Source organism: Labrus bergylta, chromosome 18 (genome assembly GCF_963930695.1).
Source record: "Labrus bergylta chromosome 18, fLabBer1.1, whole genome shotgun sequence".
Taxonomy (NCBI): domain Eukaryota; kingdom Metazoa; phylum Chordata; class Actinopteri; order Labriformes; family Labridae; genus Labrus; species Labrus bergylta.
This window is the reverse complement of record NC_089212.1, coordinates 21,439,737-21,467,578: the sequence shown is the minus strand read 5'-3', so window position 1 is coordinate 21,467,578 and position 27,842 is coordinate 21,439,737. Positions and strand designations below refer to the sequence as shown.

At 41.5% G+C, this 27,842-nt stretch overlaps 1 protein-coding gene across 2 annotated transcripts in view; it reads left to right on the top strand.

Moving 5' to 3' along the window:
• The first annotated feature begins 205 nt into the window (after positions 1 to 205).
• Positions 206 to 27,842, top strand: part of uggt1 (UDP-glucose glycoprotein glucosyltransferase 1) — a 33,362-nt gene continuing 5,725 nt past the window's right edge. The window contains exons 1-35 of one of the 2 annotated variants that reach the window (XM_065966371.1): positions 206 to 274; positions 3,069 to 3,207; positions 3,493 to 3,572; positions 3,879 to 4,009; positions 4,112 to 4,224; positions 4,303 to 4,477; positions 5,062 to 5,158; positions 5,274 to 5,352; positions 5,586 to 5,686; positions 10,311 to 10,410; positions 10,510 to 10,570; positions 12,368 to 12,459; positions 13,576 to 13,726; positions 14,399 to 14,518; positions 14,637 to 14,722; positions 15,175 to 15,310; positions 15,459 to 15,590; positions 16,866 to 17,030; positions 19,035 to 19,155; positions 19,572 to 19,670; positions 19,869 to 19,892; positions 20,450 to 20,544; positions 22,031 to 22,237; positions 22,350 to 22,481; positions 22,610 to 22,740; positions 23,532 to 23,627; positions 23,847 to 23,949; positions 24,081 to 24,160; positions 24,429 to 24,618; positions 25,242 to 25,400; positions 25,506 to 25,591; positions 25,744 to 25,828; positions 26,871 to 26,959; positions 27,228 to 27,332; positions 27,488 to 27,572. In XM_065966371.1, coding sequence (XP_065822443.1) covers positions 244 to 274; positions 3,069 to 3,207; positions 3,493 to 3,572; positions 3,879 to 4,009; positions 4,112 to 4,224; positions 4,303 to 4,477; positions 5,062 to 5,158; positions 5,274 to 5,352; positions 5,586 to 5,686; positions 10,311 to 10,410; positions 10,510 to 10,570; positions 12,368 to 12,459; positions 13,576 to 13,726; positions 14,399 to 14,518; positions 14,637 to 14,722; positions 15,175 to 15,310; positions 15,459 to 15,590; positions 16,866 to 17,030; positions 19,035 to 19,155; positions 19,572 to 19,670; positions 19,869 to 19,892; positions 20,450 to 20,544; positions 22,031 to 22,237; positions 22,350 to 22,481; positions 22,610 to 22,740; positions 23,532 to 23,627; positions 23,847 to 23,949; positions 24,081 to 24,160; positions 24,429 to 24,618; positions 25,242 to 25,400; positions 25,506 to 25,591; positions 25,744 to 25,828; positions 26,871 to 26,959; positions 27,228 to 27,332; positions 27,488 to 27,572 — 3,876 coding nt within the window. In that variant the 5' untranslated portion in view covers positions 206 to 243. The remainder of the gene's footprint in view (positions 275 to 3,068; positions 3,208 to 3,492; positions 3,573 to 3,878; positions 4,010 to 4,111; positions 4,225 to 4,302; positions 4,478 to 5,061; positions 5,159 to 5,273; positions 5,353 to 5,585; positions 5,687 to 10,310; positions 10,411 to 10,509; positions 10,571 to 12,367; positions 12,460 to 13,575; positions 13,727 to 14,398; positions 14,519 to 14,636; positions 14,723 to 15,174; positions 15,311 to 15,458; positions 15,591 to 16,865; positions 17,031 to 19,034; positions 19,156 to 19,571; positions 19,671 to 19,868; positions 19,893 to 20,449; positions 20,545 to 22,030; positions 22,238 to 22,349; positions 22,482 to 22,609; positions 22,741 to 23,531; positions 23,628 to 23,846; positions 23,950 to 24,080; positions 24,161 to 24,428; positions 24,619 to 25,241; positions 25,401 to 25,505; positions 25,592 to 25,743; positions 25,829 to 26,870; positions 26,960 to 27,227; positions 27,333 to 27,487; positions 27,573 to 27,842) is intronic. The other variant, XM_020653092.3, reaches the window with a different exon arrangement.

Here is a 27,842-nt window from a genome sequence, read left to right as displayed (position 1 = left end):
GTTGCATTCACGCAGGCTGATGAAAAATGCTTCTTCTACCCACAGAACAATAAGGACACTTCACTTTACAGAAATAACCTTTTTAATACCTATTTAAACAATCCGTTTTCTACGATTTTTTTTTTTTGGGATGCATTTCTCGACACAACACCTGTTCTGTAAAGTTTCAGTAATTTTGAACAGGCAGAGTTGTGGCCACCTCAGTTGGCTGACAGGACCCTCCCACTCCCAGCAGAACACAACATGAATGCAGGAAGCTGCGGAGCCGGCTTCGGTGAGTATTAATCATTCATTCTTTACGTGCTGATACTAATAACCCAAAATATAAATTACTGATTGTTGTCGTAATTTAGACTCTGCAACATTTGACTGTGAGCAACATCCGGGTGTTTGTTCGTGTGTGTTGGAAGCTTAAGCTAGCTCCTGCGTCTTTTTTTGCTAGCAGGTAGCTTCAGCCAACAGTTCAGGGGCTCTGAGTGTCGGTGTGTCGGTGTGTCGGTGTTTCGGACATTTAAGATGCTTAAGCTTTCAAAACCTTCATGAATCATAATGTTTTTTTTTACAATAGGCAGTTGGTTGGGTGTAAAGGATCGTGATGTACAGCTCATGGGGATTGTCATTGAAGTAGTCCGGATGTGAAAGCTGTGCTCTCATTGGACGAAGGAGCCACGCTGAACTTTCCTATTGGACAGAGTTCATGAAGCTTTTTGTTTACCTGCTGGGAAAAAAAAAAAAAAAATCCCAAAACGAGCGACAAAAACATCATCATACGGAAGAGGATTAGGGCCACACACAAAAAAAACAATAGAGTTCAGAGTTTAAAGTCAGAATTCAGAGTTTAAAGTCAGAATTCAGAGATTAAAGTCAGAATTCTGAGTTTAAATTCAGAATTCAGAGTTTAAAGTCAGAATTCAGAGATTAAAGTCAGAATTCTGAGATTCAATTCTGAGTTTAAAGTCAGAATTCAGAGATTAAATTCAGAGATTAAATTCTGAGTTTAAAGTCAGAATTCAGAGATTAAATTCTGAGTTTAAAGTCAGAATTCAGAGTTTAAATTCAGAGATTAAATTCTGAGTTTAAAGTCAGAATTCTGAGTTTAAAGTCAGAATTCTGAGTTTAAAGTCAGAATTCAGAGATTAAAGTCAGAATTCTGAGTTTAAAGTCAGAACTCTATTTTTTTTTCATGTGTGGCCCTAATTCTCTTCCGTATCATCACCATTGCAGTGCGAGTGTACTTAGAGGAACCTAAGTGTTGCCCTTCATCCTCATTCCGGCTTCGCTGCCTTTCCTCCCCTTTTAGGTCCAGATAAATGGTAAAGACTGGGCGAGGGGGGGGGGTTGTTAGGGATTAACCTGAGAGTGCTTCACATAAGGGGCAAAGATTGCTGTTGGGCCTATGGTTGGTGATGTCAACCCAGTTGCCCCATGACGATGTCCAGAATGAACCACAGGGATTTGTGACGTCACGCGTGTTTAAACACAACGTAGCACTTATTAAAGGCTTGATGTCATTAACATCGGGTGGGGCTTAATAAACACTAGGGATGTTATGATTCACTCAACTCAGGATACCATTCACAGTACTGGCTTCACGATACGATTCTCTCACAATTTATTTCACAAAATTGTGGGGCGGCAGTAGATCAGTCTGTAGGGACTTGGGTTGGGAACCGGAGGGTCGCCGGCTCAAGTCCCGGTGCGGACCAAATATGGAAGTTGGTCTGGTAGCTGGAGAGGTGCCAGATAGCTTCCTGGGCACTGCCGCGGGGCCCTTGAGCAAGGCACCAAACCCCCTACCCACCACCAGCTCAGGAGCGCCATGTCCATAGGATCCTGTTTGTGTGTTCATGACTTACAGAGTGTAAAAACAGAATTTCCCCTTGCAGGATCAAGAAAGTAAATCTTAATCACAAAATGAGACTGTAGACAAATGATGACCTACAACGATTCCTTTAGGGGCTGCTAACCCGCTTGTCAGAGTGGTTTGACCCTTTAATGTTTTTTTTTTCTCTCAACAAGGGGAGGTGATTGGAGCTTTTCCTTGTGGTGTGGATTAAATGCTGCACCATGTTGGTTGTGTAGTTTGTGTAGTTCCCCGTCTTCCTGCAATATTTGTACACAGTTTTTGTCTCGTCTGTTATCTTCTCACCTCTTTCTGTCTCGGGGGGGAAGCCAAAATGCTTCCACACCTCCGATTTAAAAGACGGTGGTGCGTCCTCAATTTAAAAATCTTGTTCTGCAGCCGCCAACCGCCTCTGCTCTACAGCTGCTGACGCTCACCATATTAATGCGAGTCATTTTTCAGAGTACCGATGTGAATCTTGTCACCTTTGGATCGATTTATCACAATTTTACGATTAATCTTTACATCCCTAATTAACACATATTGTGGCTTATCAAACGCCAGATGGTGTTTCATGGTGCTCTGGGTCACCCAGCCATGTACAGATCAGGGATTCACTTTGTCAAATTGCGTAAAAAAGACCGCCTAAAGCATCTCCAGAAGGGCTGCTCGATTTCTGACAAAAATCATAATCATTATTAATTTGACTGATATTGAGATAACAGATATTAAACACAAATACTCATTGTTTTTACAACATTTGCAACAAATGCATTTATAAAACATCCAAAAAAACAAGCATTAAATTAAAATAGATACATGGAAAAAATCTAAATTAATGGAGATAAATCTACAATGTTTTGTGGTAGTTGTGATCTACTCTTGTAGCAAAAATATGAAAGAACACATTTAAAGATTTACAACACGTAACAAACCCTTTAGCGTAAACACAAGCGTAAACACAGCATGCGCCACAATAATCCTTTAATCTCGATTAACTTGATTTTCATGATCATGCGAAGCCAAAATCGTAATTGAGATTGAAACTCGATGAATTACCCAGCCCTAATCTCCAGTCAGTAACCAGCTATGATCAGATGGTTTCCATCTACCCCTCATGTTTCATCAGAATTTGTAATGTAAGCTATTGCATTCCTGTTCCTATTATAATGTCTTATCTTCTACTCACTTGCTGCCTAACTCCTTGACTCTACTCTTCATTCAGGTCTAGACTCGAGGATGTGGCTTCTGTGTGTCCTGCTGCTGTCACTGCTCTCCGCGGTGTCTGCGGGTGCGGACTCCAAGGCTGTCACCACAACACTCACAACCAAATGGGCAGACACTCCTCTGCTGCTGGAGGCCAGGTACACCAACAGTGATTTTTTTATTTATTAGATATTATATTAATTCATCTTCTGAAGGCCTGTAGAGTCATAACTGATGTGAGTTTAAACTTCTCTGCTCCCTTCATGTGTCACTGAACAAAGTTATGCTGTCCTGTGTACTATGACAGACAGTGTGCTCTGGCTTTTGGCAAGCAACATTTATGAATGAAGAAGTAGCTTTTTATTTTCTACAGACATTGTGATGGAGAGTGTCACATACACAGCTGTATCTAACTGCTGCACTTCATTGTCTTCCCCCCTCAGCGAGTTCCTGGCAGAGGAGAGCCAGGACAAGTTCTGGGACTTTGTGGAGGCCAATCAGTCCATAGAGGGAGAGCATGACGGTACAGTAAAGCTGCTCCTGCAACCCTAGACCCGGTTTCACTTTAGTCTCTCTTTTGCTACAAGCAGCTGAATTTATGATGCCTGTGCAAGCCCTTTGGCAGCAATTGCAGTGTAAGTGTTTTGGCCAAACACTTATGTAAGCAATAACAGGATAGAGCAGAGCTGCAAACTGTACTTCAGATCTGTTCACCTGAGTCTCTGCTTGTGTTCAAACTGTTAGAACAGACCCAGTGAAGCAATGCTAAGCAGTGAACGAAAACATGTTTAACACCACAATGCTGTTTGCTCTTATGATGTTCATGCAGACACAGATCAGGCCTACTATGACCTAATCATAAAGAGAGCCAGCGCCCTGCTCAGCTCCGTCCAGGTGAACATGCTGAAGTTCGCCCTCTCCCTGAGAGCCTACTCTTCAACAGTCCACTCCTTCCAGCAGGTACAAAGACGATGCTTTAATTATGTTTTGTTCTTGAAGGGTTTGGCGTGCATCTAAGGGAGTGTCATATTTTTCTAAATGTGCTTTTCTTTTCTTTTTCAGATAGCCTCCAATGAGCCTCCTCCCTCTGGCTGCTCAGCATTTTTCAGCGTCCATGGAGAGAAGACGTGCGATGCAGAAGGTTTAGAAGCACTGCTGAAAAGCGCTGCACAGAGGTAATAAAAGATGAAAACAGCTCAGACGTGATAAACCAGCAAATACAACTTTTAAAATAACACACTGTCTTCTTTCAGGCCAAAGCCATTTCTTTTCAAAGGTGATCACAAGTACTCGGGATCAAACCCAGACGCTCCTGTTGTCATTCTGTACGCTGCGTTTGGGACGTCGGATTTCCAGAGGCTTCATGGAGTCATAACCTCCAAAGTCTACGAAGGCCTGGCGACCTACGTGCTCCGCCATTACCTGGCTGTAGGTTTTTTTTTCTTTCAGTCTTGTAATGAGAAAGACATTAAACAGCAGATGCATTTGAGCTGGGGAAAAAACAAGTCGACAACATTCACATTAACATTATACATTCTAGAAAGATTTCTTCTCCCCTCATCTGTGAATACGATGAAACAGACTTTTAAACTTATAATTATGCTAAATTATTCTCACCATCTGTTGGTTCGGTACAGAGTTCTGGGCACCAGAGAGGTTGTAACATTGGAACACTTTTTTCTTATTCAACGCCTCTGAGCCAATCAGAGTAGAGTCGGTGTCTTCAGCACTTACCGAGCAACAGCTGGTTGTCTGTCCTTGAAAGTTGTGGATGTAGTCGCTACGAAAGCAAATAAGGGCATTTTATAACAGAATGTGAACAAAAGAATACAGACAAGTTAAAAGAGCGTTTTCTGCCTGCAGAAGCCGCTGCTATATTTTTTTTATCTGCATCATACACGTATAGTCCGTCAGTGCGGCAGACCGTGTGAGCGCTGTCAGACGAGTTCAAGAGAAACAACGTGGATGGAGACACTTCTGCCTCTCATCTGTTTTTCTCTCCTTCACTCCAGAAACCGAGTGGAAGGAAAGTCTATCTGTCCGGGTATGGAGTAGAGCTAGCCATCAAAAGCCAGGAGTACAAGGCAAAGGACGACACTCAAGTCCAAGGTATACACACACACACACACACACACACTCACGCTATTGATATGCGCATGCCCTCCATGCTGAAATCCCAGAGGAGTCCTGATGTGAATAACGAGTTAATTGATCGTGGTTTCAGGCGCGGAGGTGAATGCTACAGTGATCGGAGAGAACGACCCAGTGGACGAGGTCCAGGGCTTCCTTTTTGGCAAGCTGAAGTGAGTGACTTTGTGTCAGCCAATGATACAAAATTCAAAGCTTGGATCAGCTCCAGGAACCGCACCAGGCTCGCATCAGCCAAGCTTTTCTTTTTTTTTTTTCTCTCTCCAGTTTATTCCCTCAAAGCATTGACCACAACCTCTTTTTTTGAATCTCTGATCAACTAACCTTAAAATAAACAAATCAATCTGTTTGTCCGACACACTCACTCTTTGTTTTGTCTTTTACCCAGGACCCTTTATCCAGAGCTGAAAGAACAGTTAAAGGAGCTGAGGAAACATTTGGTAGAAAGCACAAATGAAATGGCCCCTCTGAAAGTGTGGCAAATGCAAGGTGAGTCTCTTCTCTGTCTCCTCAGTTATTCTTCTGTTTCCTACTTTAACATTGGAGCTGTTGATAAAAACAGCCTGGGTGTGTTTGCCTGTTTGGTTTTACTCATTAAGTTTTACTTAATGAACTTAACAGCAGAGTTAGATACCCATTTATCTTTTTTCTTCAGCGTATCCAGAGCAGTATAAACAGATATTAGCTCTATTCAGACTGCTGTTTTAAGCCGTGATATTTACACCCCTGAGACGTTTCTCCTTCAGTCTGAATGTCTCTGAGGCGTAATGGGGGGACGAAGTAATCCCCCCTCTGTACCGTCGTCTTAGGTAGTAACAGAGTTGATAGAGGCGAGAAGGTCTCATCTGAGCCAGCAGGGGGAAAGCAGCGCTGTTGAATCAGTATGAATGTAACAAAAACGTGGAAACGGCCTTGCTTAGTCTGAAAAGGGCTGAAACAAATACATACAACTATCACAGCTCACATTTTGACAGGCTGACAAAAAAAATCTAAACTGTGAAACCCTCTGAGCGTGCATCAAAGCTAAAAACTCCCTCCGCTTCTTGTTAATACCGGCAGGCTTTGTTCCTGTCACTTAGATTGAGAGGAGATCGATTCATGACGCAGTAAATATGCCTTCCGGACTCAGACGGAGCTCTGGGTCCATTTAGTCTGAAGCTCCAGGTGATAATTATCTAATGGCAGAAATCCCAGATCTTCACCCCCATCAAAATGTAATCAATCGGTTTTCAAAACCAATTAGATGTATCAATCTGTGTCAGGACAGTGGATAGAGTTAAAAATCAGGGACAGAGAGAGAGAGGGATGACATGCAGGAAACGAGCCACAGGTCGTATTTGAACCCGGGGCGTCCCGCTTGGAGGACTATAGCCTCTTTTCATGTGGCGTATGCACACTAGACCAGTGATCATCACCTGGCGGCCTGCGGGCCAGTTTCCCATCCCGCCCCCAGAATATAAAAGATCTCTGGTGATTAAACAATAGTCATAAAATCCCGAGGCTGAACTACACGCATCAGGTGAATTTAAATTCTTCACATTTGGCTTTACATGCAACATATTTTAAAGTCCGGCCCCCCGCAGTGTCTGTCACTCAAAAAGCTGGCCCTTGTATAAATAGTTGATGGCCCCTACACCAACCTACCAGCGCTCCGGCGGTTTCTTTAGCTAAATGACAAACATAAAAATGATGCTTACATGTCAATGCATGAGTAATAATCATATTATATTATATTGAACACTACAACAAGAGGACTTTTTAGCAGTCAATACTAAATGTTATAAATTTAAGGAAACTATCCTTCTTGTTTATTGTTTAGGTAAGCTTTTTTAATGTAAGATGTTTAATTGTAATTAATGTAAGAAGGGAAGACTACCTGTTTGCTACTTTAGCTTAACGTGCTGTAACACTGGCAAAAGTGAAGAGAAGTAATCAAGCAAGCAAAAATAAATAATTGTAGTTACTCAAAAATATCTGCTTAATATAAGAAAATAACAAAACCAAATAAGGTAATGTCTGCAAACACCTGAGTGAGTTGTATTCATCGTGCAGAGAAAGGGAATATGTGAAGGTGTTATCGCTTCTTTCAAGTAACAACGTCTGGCTTAAAGGAAAGATTAGAATGTGTTTAAAATGATGCACAAAAGATTGAAAAATCCAAAAACTTCCATTAGCGCTTCAACGAGTTTATACAGACTGCATTATGATAACATCCCAAAGTGATAATTGGGTTTTAACAAGAGAAAAGCTGAATGATAAGGTGTTAACTAAACAAGAACAAACTAGCTGATTTCAGGGAGTCAAAAATATGCGCATAAAAACTTCAACAAAATCTTCGTTTTTCTTTGTAATATCTGCAAGACAATTTAAATCCACATTGAAGGAATCTATTGTACAAGATGTTTCTTCCGAGGCCGATATCAGCCGCGATCAGCTTCATCCTCCCGCGACCCCGAACAAGAAAAGCCGTAAAGATAACGGATGGAAATGTTGTAAAAGCATTTACTCATCATTCCCCAATACAATGAAGCGCTGAACTTTAACTCCAGAGAGAGAATTTACATCTCTGTTGTGGATGTGCCGTCGATTCGGATGTTTCATGAGTTTGATTTACTCCACTGACGAGCACGTCATCAATAAATAAACTGAGATGATTATTGGCGTCTGCCGCTATAAAAGTCCATCTGTGAATCAGACCTGCAGAGTAAAATGTATTTGTCTAGTTCTTCAATCGATGACGGCGGTCGATCAGCGTCTCCTTGATACATTTCAGCCGTAATATGAAGTTATGATGTCACATTCTGCTGCAACATAAAAAAAGCATCATCGATTAGAATGACATCATCTGTTTCATGACTTACTCAGACACACTTTTAAAACCCTTCAGAGTGTGCCTTTTGAATCGAATCCATTTTATATGAATATCACCAACAGTTAACTGTCTGTTTGTTTTATTGTGTGCGTTAAATTCTGACTTCTGCAACAAGGCTGCAGGGCATGGTCAGGATTCTCAGCCTGCTTTCACTGTGTTGAATAAAGGATGCGAGGGGGTGAGAGAGTCGGTTCAGCTCCACTGTCGGTCTGTCATGTGGGCGTCCGTCTTTATCTTCCGGCCCGCTGGGGCTCATTAGCTCAGCCTGTTTACAAAGAGATGGAGACCTCCAGGGGCTAATAATCACACAGGCTACAACACCATTACTGAGATGTTCACTGCACTGAAATAATCCTTACTACACTCTTCATCTCCTAGAAAGCAGAGGCTCTAAATGGTCTCGCACAGTGTCAGTGCTTCTAAAGAATTTCTTCATGAATTCATGCCTTTATATACTCTCGTCTATAATCTTTAGTCCTGCCTTAAATCCTTCAGATTCTTTGAGATAGTTTTAATTAAAGCCTCAGATGTGAAGACAGGCATGTTAACATGGTATTAAATGCTAATTATTGGTTTAATTAGCTTAACTGATGACTTTCTGGTCCACACTTGCAACATGACTCCGGGGATTGGGAGTGTCAGACTGAAGCTGCAGCATCTGGCTCCAGAATCAAAATGTCTTTAACAACAACGAGATCGATCTCTATACTCACGGTGCAGATACTCACAGTGCCCATGCAATTCCTGTTAATGTTTTTTCAACATATTTTTATTAAAACAAGTTCAAGACATACAGTGCAATTGGGATGCAGTCGACATTTCCCCAGAAACATTCAAAAACCCAGTATCACTTCTCCCTATAAACAACCCTCCCAGTCCAACAAATAGACCCCTTAGTTAAAAGACAAGAATAAAAGTGTAAGTGTGGAAAACTCACAAAAAATAAAATACAATAACTAAATAAAAATAAATAGATAAGCGTGAAAAAATAAAAGTACATTTGAGAAGAGTAGTATCAAAAAAAAAAATATATAATAATAATACAAAATGACAAGACAAACATAAATAAAAAATGAATGAACAAACAACATTAACAGGAATGAAAGTAAATAAGAAAACAGTCAAAGTCATCTTTATTGTCAATATTTTTCATACGTGCTGGACATACAGAATAAAAACCAAAATAAATGTTTCTCTCCGAACCACGGTGCAAACTAAGTATAAAAAGATTTAAAAGAGAGAGAGAGAGGATGGAGAGAGTGCGGGAGTAGACTGCTCCAGGATGGTTGGTGGCGGTTCAACGTTTAGAGCTGGTGGGGGGGCCAGGGGGTGGAGGAGAGGGAAGAGAGTTCAGCTTACTCTTTAGACTTTAGAGGTTCTCTGACTCTGTTACAGCAGTTTATGTTGCCCTCAGGATAAAGTGTAATAACTGTAAAATATGTCTTTAAAAAAGAAAAGCTCCATAATTTGGCCGTATGGACCACATGGCGACAGTCAGAAGTTTTCCTCTGGTAAGTGTTACATGCTGTAACTGCCTCCTTAACCAACATAATCAAATGAAAGCTCAAAACATGGAGACCAAAAACGTTTAAGGACGCCACAAAGATTTTTATTTTGGCTTTTTGTGCCTTTTTATTTTGGAGATGGGACAGTGGATAGAGTCGGAAATCAGGGAAAGAGAGAGCGGGGAATGACATGCGGGAAAGGAGCCACATGTCGGACTCGAACCCCGGGCCGACCGCCTGGAGGACAACAGCCTCCATACATGGAGCGCACACACTAACCACTGCGCCACCAGCGTCCCACACCACACAGATTTAAAGTGTAGCCCCCGAGCGAGTAATTGTAGCCTTTTTCCTTCTATAAAACATGGTACGTTAACTGATCATCATTGCAGCACCTCTAAGCTGTTCAACTAACTCCTCGCCTTTTGTTCTTTTAGACTTAATGCTTCAGATTCTTTAGGCTTAAGGGGTTACCTCTCTGTGAGTTTATTCACAGAAAGTCCAGACTCTAACTCTTGCTCATACTGCCTTTTCTATAGAAGGCTGTTTTTTTTCTTTCTGTGCTTCTCTTTCTCGGTACCCTCTTGTGTGTTTGCTCATCTCCTATCCGCTTCTGTCCAATCACCTCTTTCACATATTTTGCCCTCTTTGCCTTCCTACCAATCCGCCCACCTTTTTTCTCTCTCTCTCTCTCTCTCTCTCGCTCTCTCTCTTTCTCTCTCTCTCTCTCTTACAGATCTGAGTTTCCAGACGGCAGCTCGCATTCTTGCTGCTCCCGCTGCTGAAGCCCTCAACGTCATGAGAGACCTCAGTCAGAACTTCCCGACAAAAGCCCGGTAAAGAAGAAAGCACACGAACATAAAGTTTTTGATTCACAGATGTATGAAGAAGTCTGCAGTTTTACAGCTCCTGTCTGGCCTCCTCCCCCCCAACAGGTCCATCACTAAGACTGTGGTCAACTCTGAGATCCGCAAAGAGATTGGAGAGAACCAGAAGGTATACTGTATACTTTTACTCATGCATTCATCTCTCAGGGCGCACACACACGAGGCATAGGAGTCCTGTACCGCCCCCCCCCCAGTGCGCCCTTAGTTTGTCATTAATCAAACCTCTTCCTCATTTTGTCTGTGTGACAAAAGTTGAATGAAAAATCAAAAACCATCAAAGTGTTGTTGCGTCATGTTTCCCTCTAACTCATCATTTCCTGCTGAGATGTAGTTCTATAACAACGAGTCAGAATTGAGTTCATACAGAAAAAATAAGAAAGTAATTTCCTCAAACAGCTGGACCCTGAATGTCTATCAATTGACTCTAAACAAGAGTTTGAATTAGATCTGTCGGGAACTATTTTCACCTAAAAAATGTCTTTATACCTCCTTTGTGCTCCAGTGAGAAATGACAGCAGCGTGATCTGATGGAGGGTTGACTGAACTTCAGTCAAGTACACAAATGCAGGATACTGACAGCATGATTGCTTACAGCCTGGAGTCTAGAGCCTTACTGGAAGCTCAATGTTAACTGGCCCAGCAGACAAATATTGTACACTGTTTGATAGCATGAAAGGTTAGGATGCAGTGATGTTGAATCCTTTTTATTTGTATTTATGTGGACAAACATTTTTAATTCTACACATTTAATGTCCATTGCAACATTCTTCTACCTTGTTTTAATCAGCGTTCTGGTGCTCTTCCCTTCTCGTGGTCGGGGATAATTTACATTTAGCTGTTTTCCTTTTCTAATCCAATCAAAGTAGAAAATAAAGATTTCCTTTTTTGCACCAACCACAACCCCGCCGCCTCTTAGCCGTCTTCAGGGAAACATCACAAATGAGAACTTCTCTTCCTCTTTTTTTTCCTTTGTTTTGTTCTCTCGCCTTTTGTTCCATGATAAACTGTGAACATCATCTGACTTGAAAAGCATTCAGTGTCTCACAACGTTGTTTGGCTTTCCCTCTGCTAATAGAAGGAGTAATCATCCTTTTATTTTCTTGTTGAGTATTTTCTCACTCCACCTCCTCCTCCTCCTCCTCCTCAAGCTGTGCTCACATTATCTCGGTGTGCAGACAGGAGTTTGGGTGGGTGGCAGAGGTGAGCGGCAAACGTCCTAATTACTGAATCGGTGATTCATTTGACGGGCGCGCTCGGTCCTGCAGCGAGAAAAGATTATTGATTGAAGCAGTTTGGACACATGCGCTTGCATACAGACGTCTCCCTCTCTTTCTCTCTCACACACACATTCACACACTCACACACACTCACACACACACACACACACACACACACACACACACACAGAAACACTCACACACACTCACACACGCTCACAGTTTAAGTGGGATGAACAATATTTGTGTTAATCACGTCGTATTGTAATACCTAATTGCAGTGTCTGGAGTATGATTAATCTGATGTCTTTGTCTCTCTGTAATGAGATTTGACGGCACCAGAACGACTTTGAGCATTCTTATTTTGCCTGTGCAGACACTCGCATGACTTCTCACAGCGGTGCCACACACTCTTATAATTAGATTTGTGTAGTGCGGGGTTTGATTGCTCTCGTCTAAACAGACTGATTTTTAAACAGGGCTGTCACTGCTCGTTTGGAGCAGAAGACGAACCTCGTTATACGGCCACGTGTTTGACTGTTGCCTCTAGTTCTACGTTCTAATTGACTTCAAGAAGGACCAGATTTGACGTAATGTGCAACACAATGATGGGATCCGACCAGCTGAGGAGTGTTTAGGGTTTGATGTGAGCAGGATGTTTAGTCACAGTGATGTTTTTCTCTTCACAGTTTTTCAAAGGGACTCTGGGCCTGCAGCCTGGAGATTCAGCTCTGTTCATCAATGGGCTGCATATAGATCTGGACACACAGGACATCTTCAGGTACACACACACACACACACACACACACACACACACACACGGTATGTTATACAAACGTGGATGCCCTGATGAAGCCATGCGGCCGAAACACGTTGTTTGTTTTGAGTATGTAATTAAATAAAAATAAGTAATTCAGCCTTCATGTGAGCGGTGAATCTTCTCATTTGCTGTCAAGATAATTTATATTTAATTAAAATGATGTTATTACATGTTGCCTGGACTTGAGGCCTCATGGAAACGTTTGCAGGCAGTGTTTAGTAATTCAGGATGAGGCTGACATGATTAAAGTACATAAAAGTATCTGTAATCGACCTGGCACAGACGTATTTATAAAGACATGAATGACCTGATTATGTCACAGAAAATGACAAGAAATTGTTCCAAACTAACAATTGTTTTATTTTGATTTGTTCAATTTTAAAATGTAATCTGTGAAAAGCAGATTTCTTGATTTTCAAATATTTTCTAATTTATTTTTAAGAGAAAAAAAAAAAGAAAGCCCACATCGATTTCTTTAATTACGTTTTTTCTGTCTAATTAACAACACATCAAAAAACTCACCAGCCCTCAGGGCCCCTTGTCGTGTGTGGCTGGTAAAATGATGATTTGTTAAACATAATAGAAAATGATTGAATGATCTGTTGAAGATTATTGACTAATAATTGAAGCTCTGCAGACATGATCATGATGACTCGAGTATCAGGGTTGTTTCTAATTAATTTTCCTTTGATTAACTGATCAGTTCATTAAAGCACCATTTTTTTCATTCAAATGATATTTCTAGACTCTGATTTGCAGCGTTGTGTTATTAATGTTTGTTTTGACATGTTTTCATATTTAAAGGTCACATATTATCCTCTTTTTCAAAAGTTTAAAAAAATCTCAGAGGTCCCCAAAACATGTCTGTGAAGTTTCTTGTTCTAAATCCACTCTGATCCTGTATTTGATCATGCTTATAAACCCCTCTATTTCAGCCCTGCTCAGATCAGGCTGTTTCTGTGTCTGTAGCTTTAAATATGTAAATGAGCTGTGTCTGACCACGCCCCTCTCTAGAAGCGGTAGGGTGGCTTGGGTTCTCCTGCTCTACTACTGATTTCAGTACCTTTTCCTCTGCAGTGTGTTTGAGGTGCTGCGCAGTGAGGCGAGGGTGATGGAGGGTCTGCGCTCCCTGCACATCGAGACCCCGTTCATCCACGACATCCTGAAGCTCAACGTCCAGCCCTCAGACTCCGACTATGCTGTTGACATCCGCAACTCTGCCATCAGTGTAAGAAAGTGACAACAGTTTAATGATAACAGTTTAAATACTCATCTGAAAACTTCTGAAAAGATGAGTTTGTGGATGTTTCTGTGGTGTTGAAAATAAATGAATGTTTCATGCAGTTGAGTCAAGATGATTAATAGATCAATGTTTTGATAGAAGTGTACACAGATGTTTCATTAAATCAATCAACAGTAGAACTTTAAATACCGCATACCACTTTAAGGAGTTAACGAGTTTGTTTTATAGAAATATACAAAGTATAGAAATACTCTTTACGTAGAACAGCCCTTCTCACAGGAACATATTATTAGATTTAATTACTGTTGTGTTCTTTTGTTTATTTCTTAAATATTGCAGTTACTTCATACACTTCTTATGACAGGACATTAAAGTGTATCTAAATATGCAAGTAATACAAAGTCATCATGTAAAGGCAACAATATTACCTACCATCCAAAAAGCTGAACATTTATTCTCTTCTTAGACATTAAATAAACAAAAGATGAATGAATGACTTCATAAAGAAAAAGAAAATAATCGGTAGACAATGAAAATAAATGTTTTCTGCTACTCTAGTTCTGTGTAATTTGTAAAAGGTAATTTACTCATTGGCATGCGGCTGCTGCCAGGCTCAGCTTTCTTCTCTCAAACATGTTCTCCTTTTTCATTTTCCAGTGGATTAACAACTTGGAGACGGACCACAGGTACAGCTCATGGCCGTATAACGTGCAGGAGCTGCTCAGGCCCACCTTCCCAGGAGTCATCAGGCAGATCCGCAAGAACTTCCACAATCTGGTTCGTCCGTACCTGATTAATCACCGCCTGCAGAATCCAAATGTGTCTGCACCGTTGTGAAAAATACCAACCTGTGTGTGTGTGTGTGTGTGTGTGTGTGTGTGTGTGTGTGTTGCAGGTGATCATTCTGGACCCAACTCAGGAGAACGCTGTTGAGCTGCTGAGTGTTGCAGAGATGTTTTATTCTAACAACATCCCACTCAGGTTAGTGTTTCAGTCAGCAGGGAGGTTTTGGTCTGTAAGCTAGACAAAAAGTCATCTAGTTATTTTTAGTAGAGATTTCATACATCGCATTATATACATCTTCTAATAAATGAAAAGTGAATTACATCAATGTAAGGACAGTTTATGTAAAAAACTTTTTTATGATGTCACAGTTTGTGAACAAGCAGAAAAATGTTTTTTTGTTTTTGTTATTAAAGATGCTGCAGTGCAGTTGTTTGGATGTGTGTTTATAAATCCATTTGAATTCAGTAGTTTTGTCAGGCAGGTTTGGTAGACCTTTGTTGTCTCCCTGCATGTGGCGTCTCGGGATGGTCAGTTTGTTTGAATACAGATGAAGCTCACAGCACGCTCTCTGCATTCTAACTGTCTGATATACATACGGGAGCCTGTTCATGAAACTTTATTCGGATCCTCTGCGTGTGTTTTTCTAGAATCGGGCTGGTGTTTGTGGTGTCCAATGAAGACGACGTAGACGGTATGCAGGATGCAGGCGTGGCGCTGGTTCGAGCTTACAACTACATCAGCGATGAGGTGGACAGTCAGAGTGCATTTGAAGCCGTCATCTCGGTGCGTGACCTCTCTCAAACAAAGACAATTCTTCTTCTTATTGTCTTAACGAGAATATAAAGTTTGACTCGAGTGACTCTGAAACGCTTGAGAACACCAAGGAGAGATTATTTAAAAGTTTGGTTTGTTTTGTCCTTCCATCTGCTAGATGTTCAACCGGGTCTCCATTGGTGGGAAGCTAAGTGTTGGGGATGTGGTGAAAGTGCTGGAGAAGAGGTTCCCTTACGTGGAGGTCAGCAGCGTCCTCGGAGCCGACTCCAGCTACGACAGCAACAGGAAGGTGAGGGGCTGAAACTGAACTTTAGTGTCCCAGTGGGAGATTTTCCTTGGACTTCTGATGCTGTAATAACATTTTAAAGTACATTCATTCATCAGTAAAACATGTCAGTTAAATAATCTTTAAATTATGTATAGAGCAAATGACTAAAAACATAAATATGTGATCATTAAGAACAATGATGAACAACTGCAGGAGAGACGGGTCTGAGATGATTTTTTGTGCCTGTCCGATAAGTTTACGAAAACACATTTTGTTTTCAGATGACTAAAAAAACTGAATGAGTAGGTTTATGTCAGGTGAGTATCTTATGTTCAAAACATAAACTATATGATACTGTATGTACATAGATGGATACTTTATTTATCCACTGGGGGAAATTCAGGTGTATCCCATAGCTCACACATAAGTTAAAATATTGAACAAACAGTGAAAAGTCACATATTGTCCAAATAAGCAAATTTTTTGCTAACACTGATGTGTCCCTAGTCTGTCTACAATCCCCCTCATTATGAGATAAGTCCATCCTCTCTGCCTTTTGCCGGCTCCACTTTTCAGAAAATGTGTGCTCAAACAGGCCGTTTGGAGATGTTCCCTTTGTGACATCACAAAGGGCAGTAACCCCTCCCCCAGGTGGGCGACACTCCCACAGCTAGGTGTTTGTTCTGCCTTCTCACCGTAAACAATAGGGAACAGAGCAAGAACGCCTGAATTACGTCCCCTTCCAGAGAGGGGGCGTGGTCAAACACAGCTCATTTACATTTAAAGCTACAGACACAGAAACAGCCTGTTCTGAGCAGGGCTGAAATAGAGGGGTTTATAGACACGATCAAATACAGGATCAGAGTGGATTTAGAACAAGGAGCTTCACAGACATGTTTTTGGGAAGCTCTGAGACTTAAATTTGTAGAAAAGGAGGCTAATATGTGTCCTTTAATTTTAAAAACAGGACCACAAACAGAGTCCAGAATAATTAAAAACAGCATAGATAGAATGAACAGATAATTAAAGAGACTTTTCCTGGATCAGTTTTTGATTGATTATACTACAGAAGAAGAACAAGGTCTTTATTACGTCTTATGAGTTTTAGTTCCCTGAGGGCTCTTAATTTGGAGGAAGAATATTGCTGCAACATTTAAAACACACTCCAGATAACAGCATGGATCTTATTAAGTATCTTCTAAGACACAAATCATCTTCTCTCATCCAGCCATACATCTGATGTGGTTCAAGGCTGATGTAATTAGAAGCAACATGTCTCTGTGTCTTCTCTTTCAGGAGGGTCGGGCGTACTATGAGCAGACAGGGGTGGGCCCGTTGCCTGTGGTCTTGTACAACGGCATTCCGTACCAGCGGGAACAGCTGGACCCGGATGAACTGGAGACGGTTACCATGCAAAAGATCCTGGAGACCACCTCGTTCTACCAGAGGGCCGTCTACCTGGTCAGTCAGAGCCTGTTATCATGGTTTGAGTTTATTTGGCACTAAAATCAATTTTCATGCAGTTGAGTCATTATGAATTTAAAAAAACGGACTCTATGGAGACACAGATAAGTACTGAACACCCGCTGTGTGAAATCATCCAATAAATGCAGAATGCTTTGAAAAAATTTCACAACAGACGCATTCACAACATTTCCCCTTCAAATTAAAAGTCTGTGCTTCTAGCAAAACAAAAATTTTTCACAGTGAATAATCCCCTGTAGTGTTGTAATCAAGACCACACTAACCGAGACCAAGACATACCCGAGACCAGAGTCCTCCGAGACCGAGACAAGACCAAGACATTTAGGGACCGAGACTGTGTCTAGACCAAGACCAAGGCAGGGCGAGACCTAGACCAAGACCAAGACCGAGACATTTAGGGACCGAGACAAGACCAAGACATTTAGGGACCGAGACTGTGTCTAGACCAAGACCAAGGCAGGGCGAGACCAAGACCAAGACCAAGACCGAGACATTTAGGGACCGAGACTGTGTCTAGACCAAGACCAAGGCAGGGCGAGACCGAGACAAGACCAAGACCAAGGCAGGGCGAGACCAAGACCAAGACCAAGACCGAGACATTTAGGGACCGAGACTGTGTCTAGACCAAGACCAAGGCAGGGCGAGACCGAGACAAGACCAAGACCAAGGCAGGGCGAGGCCGAGACAAGACCAAGACATTTAGGGACCGAGACTGTGTCTAGACCAAGACCAAGGCAGGGCGAGACCTAGACCAAGACCAAGACCGAGACATTTAGGGATCAAGACCGAGTCAAGACCAAGACCAAGGCAGGGCGAGACCGAGACAAGACCAAGACATTTAGGGATCAAGACCGAGTCAAGCCCAAGACCAAGACATTTAGGTACCGAGACAAGACCAAGACATTTAGGGACCGAGACTGTGTCTAGACCGAGACCAAGGCAGGGCGAGGGCGAGACCAAGACCAAGACATTTAGGGACAGAGACCGAGTCAAGACCAAGACCAAGGCAGGGCGAGACCAAGACAAGACCAAGACCAAGACCAAGACATTTAGGGACAGAGACCGATACAAGACCAAGACCCAAGACCAAGGCAGGAGGAGACAAAACTGAGTAAAAATGCTTTCAATTCCCAGTCGAGACCAAAAGCGATTTCAAGTACTACAGCACTGCCCTGTGCGTTACCAACATCATACAACGACACATATTCACACGTGGTTATCTGAAAGTCTGAAACAGTGACAATAAGAATAACTTCACTTATAAAGCACCTTTAAAAACACAGGTAAACACATGTATTTAACCTAACCATCACAAGACGTCATCAAAGGAACCATCATAAGAACCCAACAACACGAGCCAATGGGTGTATTGTTTGTGCTAATGTGCATGACTTTTTTTTTTCATGTACTGGCACTGTTTCAAAACGGCGTTTAATTAAAAGGAAAATGAAATCATCAGATTAGCTTTAGATGTTTTTTGGGGGAGGAGAATTGTTTTTTTTCTCTTTTTTTTTTTTTTTACGAGTACACAGTGTTGGATCGTAGTGAGAAATATTTTTGTCTGGTAAGCTTCATCTTTGTGTGAGTGTGCCATCTGCCATGTTTTCCTGTTTTAATGTCGTCCCAGCACTCAGAGCAGCCAAATGTTTGAGTTTTTATTGTTTTTTTTCAAAGGCTGTTGTGTAAAGTCTTAACAGCGAAGTAAGCAGTGTGTAATTTAGTTTCAACTCTAGTCCGGATGAAGGACATTCTGTTAGCTCTCACTTTCAATGTTTAACTCAAACTTGTCATTGGAGAACTTTTCCTTCAAAACACAAGTGACTTGACTGCTGTCTTTTCTGTGACTTTTAAAGATGAAAAGACACAGAGAAGCCCCCCCCCTGCCCCCCGGCATCATTTCTGGCTCTGCAGTATCAGTGAGGATTATCTGTTCTGAATTCTTACTTTAACATCTTGACTCTGTGATCTTGTGGCTCGCAGGGTGAACTGGCTACGGATCAAGACGTCGTGGACTTCATCATGAGTCAGCCCAACGTCATTCCCCGAATCAACCCGAGAGTGCTCTCCACCAGCAGAACGTACCTGGACCTGTCTGACACCAGTGAGTACACAGTGTGGTGTAACCTGCTATGAATTAATCATTAGGATGTGGACGATGTTGTTGTTGATATTCAGACATTCAGTGAGGCTTGTCCCTCGTTACTTTTCATGAATCAAATTTCCACTTACAAATATCCATTTCAATATTCAGCAAATTAATTCAAGTTTGTATTGCAAATGTCCCAAAACTTCCATTGAAGGTTTTACTTTTTTTTTTGGAAGCTTCCATTTAAAATCCACTGAAATGTTCTGAAGTTTATTTTATTTATTTAAAAAAAATGCTTTAACTGATTTAAGTGTTAAGACAATCCAGGGACTGAGTCAATTACAGCGTACAAATATATATTTGACTAAATACCTCAACTATTATTCCCTACATGCTCAGCTTCACATCCCTCTATCTCTCTCTCCTTGCAGACAATCACTTCATCGACGATTACGCCCGCTTCTCGACTCTCGACATCAAAGAGAAGAGCACCGCCGTGGCCAACAGCTTGAACTACATGACCAAGAAAGGTAAAACAGTCCTGCGTGGTGACTGTTATTTATAGAACAAACGCTGAATGGCTGACGTTTCATTTCTTTTGTTTTCTAGTGAAGAATTATTGAATCATCCTAAACTCTTGGTGTATTCTCCCTCTGTCCTCTCCTCTTCCTCCTCCTCCTCTCCTTCCTCCTAATCATGCGATTTAAAAAAAAAAAAAAAATGTGCAGGGATGACCGCCACCAACAGGCATGGTAATCACCCTCTTCCTCTGCACCATTTCGCCTCTCCCTCATTTTGCTCTGATCTGTTTTCTGTGAACTCTTACTATCGCTGGCATTGTTTGAATCTGTTTGTGAATCCAGCATCGCGCCTCCATCTGTGCAGCATTTCTCAGAGGACACAAACGACTAATTCTCCGCATGTGACGATCGTAGTGTAGGCTCTGAAGTGTAACTCCTAATAAATGTGTTTACATAACTGCTCACTTCAGTTCTAACATTGTTTTCTTCCATCTGTAGGAGAGCATGGCGGTTCATTCTGTGCTGTTTGTTTTCGCTGCATGGAGGATACGTTGTTGAGAGTTTGATCTTTAGTTGTAGTAAACTCCACAGTGTAGTAACTTTCTTCATGCTATTCTTTTTTTTTCTTGCAGCCCAGTTTGCCACCCACATAGATTTTTATTTTTTTTACCCACTTTACCAAACTGTGTCTTCACTGCACACAATCTTTGAGTCATGAGCTCCTCTGTGTAGGATCATCTGAGTAATTTCACTGACAGGCTGTGTTTCTTCCTTTTTGTTGTCGTCAGATGACGGTTACACCCGCCCTGTGACCTTCTGGGTGGTCGGAGACTTCGACAAACCCTCGGGACGTCAGCTGCTTTATGACGCCATCAGACACATGGTACAAAAAAAAAAAGAAGATTGCTTTGAGATGTTTCATGAGTCTTTAGAAGATGGAGAAATTCAAAGGAACAGAGTGACATTTTGGGGGAAACTCCAAATTACTGTCATGAAAATAAGATGATTCCACTTTTGATTCTTAAATATGACGCAGAGAGAAAGACATCTGTCTTAACTTAGCTTAGCTTGAAGATCTGAAACGGGAACATCTAGCCTAGCTCTGTCCTAAATTACTCCTAACTGGAACCTGTAAAGAAATAAGGGATACGATCAATACGATACGATAAGCCTTCATTGACCCTAAAGGGATATTCATTCTTACAGATTCAGATTGATTCTACTGCAAGTCAGATATCAGATAAACATGCAACAGCACAACTATTTAACAGGTAATTTCTCATTTGTTTAATCTGAAAACAACAAAAGTAAAGAACCTAGGTTGTTGTTCCTGGAGTTACAGCTGCTCTGAAACACAATAAAGCAGTAGAAATACAGTTATTCTATCTATATGACTATGTTGTGTTTAAGAGCAGACTGAATTTCCCCCAGGGGATTAAAAAAGTATTCCTGAATCTGAATCTGAATCTGAGTCCTCACTGGTGCCTCAATGTGATGATTGAACCGCGGATGACTTGTACCAATGGGCCAAGAAAAAGCTCTGCACATCCGGTGTCATTCTTACACTTCAGTTTTTTAAAGAACCTTCCTCAGGGGTTCTCTAACTTTTTTGGCTAGTTTACCCCCTTTCAGAATTTCTTTGAGCCAAGTACCCCTTTGTCCGGCCAAGAACATTTTTCAGGAAATAATTTGGGAAAAGAACATGAATAAATTGATGTGTGTGGTCTTCATGCATTCATACATAATGCAAGCTATATTATAAATGAATATCCTCAAGTTGGAAATAGTGCCCTATTAAATGTTGCATAGAGAACATGTGCTGTTAATTAATTTGTCTTTAATCAGTGAATGGATTTTCCTAGAAATCATTATATTTGTTTGTTGTGGTGCAACTTTTTCTAAAGACATTTGTCACGTACCCCCATTTTAGAAACACTGCTCTGAAGCGCAGAGATATGAAAGAGTGGTGTCTTATTCTCATCCAGCTCTATATAAGATATTAAAACAGTATTTCCCCAGAGTGTTCAACCTCCTTCAAGTTTTAGTTTGAAGCATTTAAAGATTTTTTTAATTCTAATTTAAATCAAAATAACGGCTAACACCAAAACTTAGATTAACTCCCATGTTTCTTTGAGTTTATTTGCTTTAATATTTTCTAAATGATAATTATTTAAACCGTATCATGTGACTCTGAAGGTAGTATTGTGGTGAGTCTGAACCTGATGAGTGTGGGTTTGTAGGCGTTATCATTAAAAAATGAACATATCGATTAGGAGTAGAATTCTGTTATTTTTTTGTTACTTGTGAATGTGTTGAGATTTGACTGCTCTAACAAACCCTTCACTGACGTTTTCCTTTTTCTACATCAGAAAACCAGCAACAATGTCCGCCTGGGGATGATCAACAACCCGTCAGACACTCCGTCCGAAGAGACGAGCCGCGTGGCCCGAGCAATCTGGGCCGCCATGCAGACTCAATCTGCCAACAACGCCAAGAACTTCATCACCAAGCTGGCTAAAGAAGAGACGGCTGCGGCTCTGGAGAAGGGAGTCGACATCGGAGAGTTCGCTGTCGGGGTGAGAGGCGACGATTGTGATTATTAAATGATCTCTCTGTTTTTGAAGCACTTTTTATCCCTTCTTTTCCCTTTGATCAATTGCCTACAAGTTTGTTCTGTTGTCGCCTCAGGGTATGGATGTGTCATTGTTTAAGAGCGCCTATGAGGGTCATAAATATGACTTCCTGCTCTCCCACGCCGCCTACTGCCGAGATGTGCTCAAACTGAAGAAAGGACAGAAAGCAGTCATTAGCAACGGAAGAGTGAGTCACACTCTGGATTCTTATTGTTTCAAAAAATAATAATAATCTTACCCGCACTGAAATGATAAATATACTTATCTTTTATGAATAAAGTAAATCAATACTTACCTTTTGTCTCCTGAATGCAGATCATTGGTCCTCTGGAGGAGGAGGAAGTGTTCAACCAGGATGACTTCCTGCTCTTAGAGAGCATCATCCTGAAAACATCCGGAGAGCGGATTAAAGGCAAAGTCCTGCAGTTTGGAATCGAGGACGACCGGTACTTTACCTCCCTTCATGACAAGCGTAGACTCTCTCAGTGTTGAACGTAGAATAGAAAAACAACTTGATTTGTCCATTATGTGGAGGATTGTCTTTGGCTTCACAAGAACAAAAACAAAAACATGAGGACAAACTAGAAAATATTTCAGGACAGTGAGAGATTAGAAGAGCACTTGGAGTCCTTGAAAACATCACCATCGACTCTGTTTGTAAATAGAAATCAGTGTTTAGCTCAGTGATAAGTTAGTTTTAAAAACAGGCATTTCATAATCCATTGTGCTGTTAAAGATGTCAGAACTTGGGGGAGGGGGAGTGGACTGTTTTTTGTTTTTACCCTAAGAATTGAATAACTTAATTCCGCTAAGGACAAATGGTTATTCTTTTTTTTTTTTTGTGACTCATGGCAGTCTGAAGCACTTGACACCAGGAGTGCAATGGAGGAGCGGGGTCACTCGTTATGTCGAGTGCTTTCTTCTCAGTGTTCAGCTTTCACCTGTCATAAAGTGTCACCCTATGATTTTACTGGCTGTATTGACCTCTCTTTTTCCTCTTTCCATTTCACATCTAAGTGTTTGTACCATGCTACCACGTTAGAAGAGAAAATGCTTTCTACCAGATTCTTGTGAAACATTTCAAGAATCTTTTGACTCACCCTGAACTCATTTATCTTCCTGAGTAGGTGTAGCCTCTGCAGAGCTGTTTCAAAGACACAGTCTGTGAGAGAGAGTAATATTTGAGATTGCGCTGATTGTTTAATTTATTTTTTAATTAAAGTGATTTTTCTCTCAGGGCCAGCGACCTGGTGATGAAGGTGGATGCTCTTCTCTCCTCCCAGCCCAAAGGAGAGGCACGGGTTGAATATGACTTTGCAGATGATCGCCACAGGTAAAGATTTAATACTCGCACATAATTAAGATGAGAAAATGTTACCTGTGTAGAGTTTAAGGCTCCATTAAAAATACATCTGAAACATAATAGGTGGAAACTTACAGTTTTGCCTGTTGATGAATGAAATGAATTGTTTCAATCAGCGTGTGTTTAGGAATCAGAATCAGCCGTGTATGTAAGTTTGTTTAACTTTCCTCACCTCTGATTTGTTCTCAGTGCTGTGAAGATCCGGCCTAAAGAGGGCGACGTCTACTTTGATGTCATCGCCGTCGTTGATCCTGTAACCCGAGACGCACAGAAACTAGCTCCTCTCCTCGTGGTGGGTTGAACTAAATCCCCTGCTTGGACTGAGTTCTAATAAGATCTGTCCGGTTGAATCACCTGGCCCTCACCTCCACCCTCTCCACATTTCTAACCTGTCTTTCCCTCCTTGACGTTCGCTCTCCGCAGGTTCTGAAGCAGCTGGTAAACCTCAACCTACGCGTCTTCATGAACTGCCAATCCAAACTGTCAGAGATTCCCCTCAAGAGGTGAGGACAGTAGAGTACTCAGTAGAGTGGGTCTGATCTCTCTGCTTTTTTCTGCATGGAGCTTACATCTTCAAAGTACTTATAGAAGGATTTACAAAAGATGAAGCACTTAGACCTTTACAAATCAAAGTACTGTACTGCTTTAATGCTGATATTTGAAGGGTTAGGACCTTAGTTAGCAGGTCACTGTATTCATAGAGCTTCTAAAAACATCCATATTCTGACTCTCCCACCTCTGTTTAAAGTCAAACTGTGTGTTTCTTCACAGTTTTTACCGCCACGTCTTGGAGCCTGAGGTGTCCTTTCAGGTCGACGGTAGTTTTGCTCCGGGCCCCTTGGCTAAGTTCCTGGACATGCCTCAGTCTCCCCTCTTCACCCTGAACCTCAACACCCCCGAGAGCTGGATGGTGGAGTCTGTGCACACCCGCTACGACCTGGACAACATCTACCTGGAGGAGGTACAGCTCATGTTTTTGTTGTTGTGAGGGTTAGGTCAGGATCAGTCGTGATGACATTTTTAAAAGTTTATCTCGGGAGGTTTTTCTTTCCAGCTTTATAATCTGAAACTTAGAAGTGTCAACGCTACTAAGTACTAGTAGTTGAACATACCGTAAGAGGAACAAATAATGAGCTCCGATCTTGGAGCTGGGAATGACATCATGCCCGAGTTAACCGCGTTCCTATTGCGAGTTGGCATCAAGTCGGACAAGCAACGTGAACGCCTCCAGGAGCACGTTTGTTTTGTTAGCTAACACCAGGTGATGTCAACACACTGGGATAGTTTGCCCGCTACAATAACATGACACCATGTCCACAGATAGAACTAGCACGATACTATTGGTGTTGATTTAATTACACAAACAGAGGACTAAGCTGCTGATAAACACAATAGTTTATTTAATTTTAACAATAGCCATGTTGGATTTTAACTCGGACTACTGATGTTACTCCGAGTTGGAATTTGCGACTTCAGGGGTGCGTTCCTGATGATGTAACAGACCGGCACCTCGAATTTTCCGACTTCCGAGATCAAAATGAACGCATCATAAACTCGACCTTTTCCGCACGCCTGTGTTTGCAGGTGGAGAACATCGTCGCGGCAGAGTACGAGTTGGAGCACCTCCTGTTGGAAGGTCATTGTTTTGACGTGAGTTCGGGCCAGCCGCCGCGCGGACTCCAGTTCACCCTGGGTACCGCCTCCGAGCCGGTCATCATGGATACAATCGTCATGGCGAACCTGGTGAGTTATTGAGGAGTGAATCCTTTCATCCTGTTGTGTAACACCTGAGAGCAGAAAGTTTCTGAAAACACAAACACTGTGAATCTCCTGTGCTCTGCTCTGTAGGGTTACTTTCAGCTGAAGGCAGCTCCGGGCGCCTGGATCCTCAAGCTGAGGAAAGGTCGCTCTGATGAAATCTACAAGATTTACAGGTAAGAATGTGGACTTTGGGTTGTCTTGGGTTACAGAGTTGAAATGTCTTATTATTTTTAAAAATCCAGCCTGTCCTCTGACTTGTGGATTTCCTCTCTGTTCTGATCTTTTTATTTTTTATTTTTTATACCCGCTCTGTCTTGTGTTGCAGCCACGATGGCACCGACTCTCCAGCAGACTCTGATGACATCGTAGTCGTGCTGAACAACTTCAAGAGCAGGATCATTAAAGTCAAGGTCAGTGTAACGTCTTACAAAGTGATCACAATATTAATGTATAAACTAAACTGAAACAAATCCTCTTTAACGAGCATCAATATATTTTTAGTTTTGTTCAGTCTGACTAGAAACTAGAAGCTGCGCTGATTCTTTTCAGTCATGCAGAACATATACATATAAATAACGTGTAAAATTATTCATCTAATTGGGTAAATTTACATGTCATGAATGTGGCCACATGCAGACACACTCTGAATTACAAACACAACAACATTCCCAAAGGTCATCCCGAGACGCCTGTGGGAATAAATAAGACAATAAATATAGAGATCAAAGCCTGGAAATGTGGCTCAATAGATCACAGCAATCTATGAATGTAAAGTTTAAATCTACTTATTTATATCTTTGATGAACTCCCCTCATCATTAAAGGTTCCCTGTAGACTTTCATGTGAACATATTCTCTGTTTACATTCAGTGCGAGAGGATCCTCGAGCTATTAGAAACATGTTCAGGGGGTTTTCTTCCTCATAAAGAGTTTTTGAAAAGCATATTTTTCCTTTAGTATTGAGACTTAACTAGCTTGTAGTTGTCATGTTAACTGCTTTTGTTGGGAAATAAGTGTGAATCTTGTCCCACCAGAGCCACCTGTAGCTCAGTGAAGAAGTAAAACCCAGAGCTGAAATGTGCATCAATCTGTCAAAAACTACAGATCACCTTTACATGTTTAATATGGAACGATCTGGATTAAAATGGACCAAAACGAGGCGCCGCTGGACGAGCAGTTAGGGTGCACACTCTGTGTACAGAGGTTGCAGCTCTCAAGGCAGGCAGACTGGGTTCAAATCCGACCTGTGGCTCCTCTTCTGCAAATCAATCCCCACTCTCTCTCTCTCTCTCCCCTACTTCTGACTCTATTTCCTGTCCTATCTTTACAATAAAGGAATAAAAAGACCCAAAATAAATCTTTAAATATACATATATATATATATTCCAAAAGGACTAGATGTACAGTATGTTATCCATTTACTAACTAACTGGGTTCAAATTGTGTTGATCAGGTCCAGAAGAAACCGGACAAGTTTAACGAGGAGCTGCTGAGTGACGTCACCGAGGAAAGTGACGATGGCTTCTGGAAATCTCTGACCAGGTAGAGCTTTCATTTCAAGAATGTGCTCGTTACTGCTTCATCAAAAAGTTAATAAAGACACCAATAAACAAAATCATTGTAAAGTGCATCAGTGCATATCCTTATATATAAATAATCAGATTTTCTATCATCAGTTTGTTTTATTTTAAAAGTACGACTGAATATCAAAATGTTTAATAAGATGTCTGTTCATGGATAAATACGTCTTCTGATATTAAAAAGTATCTGTTTCTTTAAAGTGAGCACTTCTTTGTCTCCTGTCTCTCAGAGGGTTCACAGGTGGAGGAAAGTCAGAGGAACAGAAGCAGGAGAAGGACGACGTCATCAACATCTTCTCTGTGGCCTCGGGGCATCTGTACGAGAGGTTCCTGAGGTGAGACGGAGAGAGGGGAGAGTGTCGTATCAGTCAGAGTCCTCCAAATCTTAACATCCCCTTCCTCTTATGTGTACAAAGACTTATTTGATTTTGGTGCCTTTGTTCCCCGAGCTCTGTCACCACCACTCTTTTGACTCTCCTTTCCCTCTCAGGATTATGATGCTGTCAGTTCTGAAGAACACCAAGACTCCTGTCAAGTTCTGGTTCCTAAAGAATTACCTGTCTCCCACTTTCAAGGTAGGATTTTGATTTTTTTTTTTTTTCTTCCCCTGGTGTTACTTTTGAAAAATCAGCTGGCTTCTCATCGTTGATGCAGAGATTTTCTCTGACGGCTGCAGCCCTTTCTCTCCGTCTGTCGGTGATCTGAGCTTCAAACAGGAGTTCTGAGAAATGAAGGTGAAACATCCAGCAGGGGAGAGATCTCCTGATTTAAGGAGAGGACTTCAGAGATTTCTCCGGCTCATCATTATAATTCTTGCTTTCTTGCTTCTTTCACCCTGGTTTTTG